Consider the following 8284-nt stretch of genomic DNA (forward strand, 5'->3'; position numbering starts at 1 on the left):
CTGAAATATTCCAAAACAAAATCAGTCAATGGTGATTAAAAGGATTATTATTTTTGGGGCATTCACCAATTTGGCTGAATTACGGCCTAACTCAAAGTTACAAATTTCAGACATCGGTAACTTGGACTTCTTCAATCTTTTAAATAAGCGTAGGGAAGAAAATATATTAGAGCAAACCTCTCGATCTGAAACTCGGCAAAAAATCGATGGGCAAGTTTGTGTCAAAGTAAATGTTTTTTTAGGTACAATTAGGGTATTTTTCAATCCTCAACAGGATGCAAATGGCCTCCACTAAATTTGGAGACTGATTTGCTGTTCTGATGAAAAAAGTTTATAATGTAGAGAACTTCAAAACATAATAAAAATAGTTATGGAATAGCCTAACGTTATAACTAAGAAACATTGCACTAAAAACGGCCAAATATTTAAATACTATTTAATTCAAAAAGCTGCAAATATTTCTTACTGAAATGCGTAAACATACAAGTAGAACTTCGAATTTCGGATACTTGAAATACACATTTGGCTTTGAGTTTTGTTCGATAGTGTTTTTTGCTTCATTTTGCGTACTCAAGCTCTCGAGATGGGGAGCAAAATATAACTCAAGTGTGACTAGATTGGTAGCTTACTTAGGATGGGATTGATATCACCTAAGAAGAAGCTATTAAGTCAACACCCAGCTTGCTATTTAGATTTCCCACCAATCAACCAATCAATCAATGTTCAACTTTTCTTCTTATTTGAGGGTCACCTATAGTAGTTTTCAGGACTTATCAATAACAATGACAATTCTCCTACTTTCTTAAACACAGGTATATTTTTCTTTTTTCACTAATGGTCCTCATTCCTCATGCACATTCTAAAGTTTCTAAAAAATCTGTGAAATAGTACAAACTAAACTCTATGTTGTTGCCTAACCTCCAACGGGTTACCCTGTGAGACCAATCCAGATCATTATGAAACATCCGGTAGATAGCCATACGTAGTTGAAAATTCCCCTCTATCATATCTAGTTAGTAAAGTTCATGGAAGGCCCAGCTGCAGTATAAAAGCACAAAAAATTAATCATTATTTGCTTCATCTTCTTTACCACTCGAACGATTATGCGAGTATGATAAAAGTGTGCAAAATATTACCCACGCGATTGAAAACGTCTAAATATTTACTTTTTGAGAAAATGGCCAAAATATTTCCTATTGAAATTCAATGCTTTTACCCGCTCGATTAATAATCTAATCATAATCAACACCAAAAATTGGAGTAGATTCCACACAAATCCCAAGACGCCTTTTTCCAAAATGTACGAAAAAAAGGGTAACCTAAATGCACAATACCTTCTTGAAGCATGATAATGAAAATCGAAGCGAAGGGCAAATGAACTAGGTTGCAATTGATAGAATTTTGATTCTGCGGCATCAAAAATTGGGAGATATAATCAATCTCTTCTTTATAGTACTAAAAAGCATGCCACCAATAACGGGATTATGTATCACTAATATTATTGTTGTTAATGGAATCTTTGTGGGATGAAATTTAATTTTGTTGAAAAATAAGACGAAGTTTTTTCTTGCCGACAAGTCCGACATTTAAAAAAAATAGTCCGGATTCAAAATCAAAAAGAAATGTGCTATACAACAAATCAATTTCCAAGGTTAAATGACTCATGCTTGGAGCTTGTCAGTCACTTGCCGTCGAGGAGAAGTTCGTTGAGGTATCGCCGACCCACAGAGTAAATGCACTGGTCCTCTTTACCGTATGGGACAGCGTACGTGTGGCCTTGGATTGGATGGATCATCCTGGCCCGCATGGGAATCCCGTAATCCTGCGTGAGGTGCAGATCCAAACCCAGGTGGGCCAGTGCAGCTCGGCCCCGAACGGAAAGCGACAGATTAATGCTCTTTCCGGCCACATGTTCCATGTTGCGAATATCTGGATAAAAATGGCAACGCATAAGCCATACACTTGGACTAGTGGTAAGTAATGACTTGGACAAATTTCTACGCTAATGCACAAAAAACATTCATTCATTGTTGCTGATTGAGAAACTCAATGACAACAAGCATAATGTAACGTAGTTATCTATGGGAATATAGATCGGAGCATTTCTCCTTGTATGTGACAATAGTTGTTTGTTCCTCTCTTATCATCATATAAATTAGCTATCACAGAAATATTGGTTTTAGCTCTAGGGAAAAGCCGATTGCTTTTACAACAAAGCTTTTCCAACTACTGCACGTAGGGTATTGTTAGTCTCACTACATTGTTCTCGTTTTCGTTTGCGCATGTGAATCGCATAGAGAATGGCCACACTCACATTCCAAGAGAGACGAGCTCGAGGCAAGATGGGTAAGATGGGCAACGTTAGGTTGGAAAAGCAGCGGACGAAAATTTTAAATATTTCTGCAATTTCATGAGGTCTTGCCAGAAAGTTCAAAAAATAAAAAATAAAAAAAATTAAATAATTTCCAAGTTCCAAATTCTAAAGCCCAAAGTCGTCCAATCTAATAAAAAGTTGTCTCAGCCTCAGGAATAAAACGTGCTTTCAAAAAAATCATTTGCTTCATATGCCATACATTGAGTCAAATACTGTTACATTATACCAACATCTGTACCAAATTTGACAACTAGATTTTTTAGAACTTACGTAGGGCTTTCCCCCCCAAATATCAGCCGACTCCAGTTCGTAGTAACTCTGAACGCCTTTGGAAAATATAGGGAATCGTCTTTCATTAGAAAATGGGGTATAATTATTAACAAACAAGGAATAGAAAAAATATCTAGAACAAAAGCCTCTTTCAGGTGTTCCATCAACAGCTTTTATTCAATATGGCTTCTCTCGGCCCCGATGGCGGCCTCCAATCGTGGCCCAAACTTTGCGCATGTCTTGATAATGTAGCTTGAGGCATCTCATGCCACTGTTTCTCAATGCTGACCTTCATCATGTTTATATTAGGGCGGGTCGTGACAAACAAGCAACCCCCACCAAAGTAAAGAGGCGAAGGAGGGGGGAAATTTAAACTGAACGGAAATCGCCATTTTCCAGTTCAAAGTTTTGGATGTTCCAGTCAACAATCGTACTCTGGGCAAGAGGGAAAAATCGTTCAGACCAGTACATAAATGTCGAAGGTCAAAGGTTAAATAAGAGCATTGCTCTTCGAATTTCAAATTGTCCACTTTTTTGTTATAATTCAATTAAAAGGCCATTGTCTCAGGAGTATTTTGATACAAAATTAATCTCAAAATGATAACTACAGGCGGAGTTATGGCTGGTCAAACATCGATGGTCAAGTGGTTTGGCCAAAAACGGTCTTGGCTCCAGAATAGGCCCTGGATGGCCTAGGCATCTGAAACTTGTGTGGCGTTTTCAGATGTCAACAAACCATTGCGTCAAAAATTAGAGAAATTGAAGATAACTTGCCGTGACTTAGTCAAAAATTGAGCCCACTTGACGTGGAAAGCTCAGCTTGTGGAAGTTCGGCACCGCTTTTTGCACCGAGTCAATCACTTTTACTATACCTGTTTTCAAAAGCACATTCTTCGACACAAAGCGATACAACATGGATTGTTGAAACTATATTTTTTGGTTTAAGGGAATTACTTTCTAATCAATAAGTTATGGTGATTCATCGTATTCGTAAGATTTCGCCACTAAAAAGAGCCCTAACAATGGTAATTAGAGCATACATAATTTCGATTATACTTCTACAATAATGCCTTAATATTTGGCCCCTATTCTTCATTTTATTTCGAGTCGATTATGGGCTGGCTTTGGTCTGATACTCACTTTCCTTTCGAAATACATACCGTCTCTGTATTCGTAAAGGTGTACCTCTACACCTCGTTTGGCTAGAAAACATGCCTCCAACGCTCCAACCTAAAAATTATTTTGAACACTTTAGGTATTTCTATTTTAGTTAGCACTACTAAGGATTACATTCCGATTAGCTGCCGGTGTGATAATTCCGCAAAAAGGTTGTTTCGTGATTTTCTGTTGAGCCTCTGAGACCAAAATGTCTTGGGACAATAGACACTTTACCACCTATCACGTAATCTTGAATCACCCGGTCGATGTAAGATAACTTTAGAAGTTTGTGGAGCAATCTTTGAACGAATTACGTCTTCGTTAGAAACCATTTTAGTGAACTACCCTTGAGAAGTGGAGGGAAAAGCAAACAGTTGAAGTCATTCATGAAACAAAATTACCGACAAGATGCCAAGCTAACTTGCGCCGTGCATAATTTCAGTTATTTATTCAACTTTATCGAAACAAAAATCCCAAGCATTTGAAGTTGTCAATTTTACTGACGTTAAAAGTTTGCTCTTACGTGGAAGCAAAACAGCGGAGGCAGTTAAATTTTTTCGCCGACTGTTGGGTCTTTGAGTACCAAATTAGCTAAGATCGAATTTGGCTTACAGCGCGTCAGTCCTATATTACACGCTTGTAAACAGTAGCTCATTCCAGTGAAATAGAACGTTAAAGGATGCTAAGGTGCATCTAACTTCAAAGCTTTCTCTCTGATATAATCTAAGCATTAAGTAAATTGACTTTGCAATAGCTTTTTTCGGGAAACTTCCATGCTTTTTGAATTTGCCGCTTAAATCGTGAACTCCTCTGTAAAAAATTGCCGTAGCTCGTCAAGAAGCAGGTACCTTGGAAGATAGATATTTGGCTTGGTACTGCAAACGTTTATCCATTTGAACGGTAAACCATTTACGGTCGACCGCTACTCATAATCTTATATTGAAAGAGAACGCACGCGTTAACCTAAGTTCCTAGTCATATCAGCTTGAAGGGGTCTATGAGGGAAGATCAGGAGAGTAGGGAAATATTGAAATGACTCTTATCATTTAATGATTTTGCAGATATTCAAAAGGCTTCAGTGATTGTCATTCCAGAACTCGTGACGAGGCAACGTTCTCGGGCAAAGTACGTAATATATGGCTACAATTATGCAAATTACGTCATCCTTTGAAGAAGACTTCACCAAAACTTATATATTTTATCGCAATAAGCATTCTTGTCATTAGGTACCATACACTAAATATAGAAATGCTCAAACTTGCATTGAATTGCATTGAAAACAATACACGGTGGTTATAATTCCTGATTAAGTACTTGCTCAAATGCCAAGACTTCTAGTTGCCAATTTCTTTGCTAAATAAACAAAAGGAGCAATTTTTGTTTCTAAAGTATCTTTAAAAGTAGCTCATATTAGTATATAAATGCACTTAAAATACATTTTTAAGTATCTTTGTGCAAAACCTAGCCAAACAATATTATCAGAACTCTTAGTTATGCACTGATATCAAATTTTATCAATATCTATTCAGCAGATGCTTAGTTATTACACTTTGAAAGTTGCATTTTGCAATAAAATAGATCGAAAAATGACATAAACCTAACTTAGTTAATTGCAAAAAACAAATGATGTGCTTTTATGATAGCATGAAAATAAATGATATTCTTTCAGTTTCATAAACATTTCCCTAAAGCCTAAAATAAATTAATATAGGCACCTAAAATCTCCTAAGTATTTGAAATTTCCAATTATTCTTTCTTAAACTTGGCATGGTAGACTAGCCAATCTTGTGGTTGAAATTTTACAAGGATACATCTGCCAGTTTAATTTTCAAATTTGCCACTTTTTGCACGGATTATTTTCTACGTACCAAAAGCATTTTCATCAAATGGTAATAAAAATGTCTTAAACTTCACGATCACAAATAAATGAACTCATGGTTAACGATTATGATATTATAGTTATGAATGTTTTATTTTAAGTAAGTTTTAAATGATATTATATACTATTTTTTGGTTGTTCTGCATGCTTTTGAGAAATGGAACGTTTTCATTTATTTTTGGGACATTGAAAAAGCAAATTATATTTTTTGGCAATTTCTGTAAGGTATAACCAGAGCATTTTGCAGCCTAATTTGTTGCAAATTACATCTTTTGAAGGGTAATATATCAGAGCCTGTTCAATGGATTTTTATGAAATTTGAATTGAAGACATAACTAAGGATGCTCACAATGTCTATTAACAACGATTTTAAAAATGCTATCTTCTAATAGGTTTTCAGTGGATTAATATCCTTATAAGAGCTTATCTTAATGAAACATACTTTTTCAAACTTGATCCTTGTGCTGTTTCAACAAGGAAAAACGCAATTACAATGCTTGGCATTTGAGCACAATCTTTTTAAGTGTAGTCGGAACCGCCGTGAATAATGAAAGACTAAAGAATGTGTAAAAATAATTACGAGACCCGAACCACTGGTTAGGACTTAATTACAGGCCTAAATATAAACACACAAAACAAGACCAGCACAGAACTGGTCATGGCAGTGTCCCTGCCCTCATATCAAATGAGCACCCCCGCCTTATGTCCCCAAAAGAACATCATTACCGACAAAAGTTATAAAAGAGGCATTGATGCTTACCAATCCTCCACCCACGATAACAGCCTTTTCCTTTTTATCACTCATGGTAATTTTCAACAAACACAAATCAATTCAGTAGCACCGCTCACTTTGTTGTTGCCTCTTCTCCTAGGGTCTTTGCAAACACATGTTCAGTTGCTACCTTATGAAAGATCTCTTAACGAAAACTAGATTCTCAGCTCCCTCCTACTTTTACACTAAGCCTAAGCCGTTTTTAGTACACCCTCAAATGACCTTGGTTGCGTGATTGAAAAGAATGAGCCTTGCGAGCCTTTTGCGGTAATGACAAACTCGGAGTCCAATGGGAAATATGTTCTGTTACAGCAAACCACCACTTACAAAATTTGTTAGCATACACTTCATCTTAGTATAACCTAGTCTCTGAAATAACCTCGGGTGTCAATGAGAGCTTGACACTTGTTTAGGATTAGTATTGTTGTGTAAATGGCAAAATCCATTTAATTTTTGCTTTCATGCATTTCTATCTGGCCAATGGATGGGGGGGGCAAATCCTTTGAGCATTTTGACGTAGGAAATAACTGGCAAAACCATGGATTATATTAGCTTATTTCAAGTTACAGGTCACAACAGAAAGAATGAACAAGAGTGCTAAAAAAGTTGCATTAGTAGCAAGACAATCAATTCACTTTTTTCTGTAAATGCATTTGTTGTAAATATAAAACCACGCCCAATGTCTCCATCCCTGTGGCATTACTACTTGTTTGGGTTCATTTTCTACAATTAAAAATGGGAATTGCTTAACAATCTGTCTTGCAAACATGTAGTTCTGTACTTGTTGTCATGTAGGGGTTTTCCTTCCTTTTTCTATTTAGATCATTTATCTCCATCCAGCAGTCTGCTTTACGTATGGCGCAGTATTCACTTTAAATGAGGGAATACCATGTGGTTTGTGAACGCATATTCTGAAATGCGACTGGGTAAAATCTTAGACTCCATCTAAGGTGCTCCAAAAACGGCTTTGACTTCGTGGCACAACTCGTCGTCGATTACGCTTTGAATCAAACTCGTCTTTGGTGCCATGCAAGTTGTCCAATAATTCTACGAGTAAAACTCAAAATTGAGCATTTTATTGCTTTACATTAATTTCGCTTCAACTCTGCTTCTGTGGCTCTTTTCCAGAGTTTTGAATGTTTGAAAAAAGCAATCTCAAGTGTTCAAGGGACTTCTCAGAAAAAGAATGGACTAAGCTTTGAAGGTTACCTCAAGGCAGAAAATTCAGAATCGATGGAGTTGATCTTGGCCAACTCCAGGCAAATGTCCGCATTTCCGTAAGCATTGGTCGTTTGACCTCCACCGTAATACCAAAACCCCTTACCTCCAAAAAGAGTGTGAGAGTAAATATATTTCCGTTCATTTGTATATTTTAAACCTAGTTGTTTTGACTTTAAAAACCAATCGAGTTTCAATTTACTCTTATACTCTTCCATCGAGCGTTCTCTGACCTAGAAGTTCTGGTGGAAGAAAAGCTGGTTGATGATGAAGGTTTTGGGGCCTTGGAAATGACTTCATGGCGATCAGAGTAGGGGCGTTGGAGAGGCGACTTGTGATTATCAATCCGAGGGTAGACATGGAGGCAATGAGATAAAGCCTTCTTCTCAAAGGTTGGCACGGGATCAATATCGAGAATGTACTGGTTTTGTAATTGGCTTAAATAAGTTTAAATAGGCGGATGGAGTCAAACATTTTCATGATAGACGAAGGGATTTGCATGAGTTATGCGGCTGAAGCGTTGGGGGCCTCACGCCGTAGAGTAACCACACGTACGTACGCATACAGCCAATATTTAAGTCCATTACTATTCTGATCGACAAGTCGTTGACAC

General features: G+C 36.9%; 1 protein-coding gene across 1 annotated transcript in view; it reads right to left on the minus strand.

Annotated features, from left to right (window-relative positions):
• Positions 1-6729, minus strand: part of LOC131890336 (kynurenine 3-monooxygenase-like) — a gene marked incomplete in the record, with an annotated part of 19365 nt that extends 12636 nt beyond the window's left edge. Inside the window, 3 exon segments of the mRNA XM_059239665.1 lie at positions 1695-1929; positions 3805-3874; positions 6442-6729. Of these exon segments, the coding sequence (XP_059095648.1) occupies positions 1695-1929; positions 3805-3874; positions 6442-6486 (350 nt within the window).
• Between the last annotated feature and the right edge of the window lie 1555 nt (positions 6730-8284).

Source organism: Tigriopus californicus, chromosome 11, assembly GCF_007210705.1.
Source record: "Tigriopus californicus strain San Diego chromosome 11, Tcal_SD_v2.1, whole genome shotgun sequence".
NCBI classification, from domain to species: Eukaryota; Metazoa; Arthropoda; class Copepoda; order Harpacticoida; family Harpacticidae; genus Tigriopus; species Tigriopus californicus.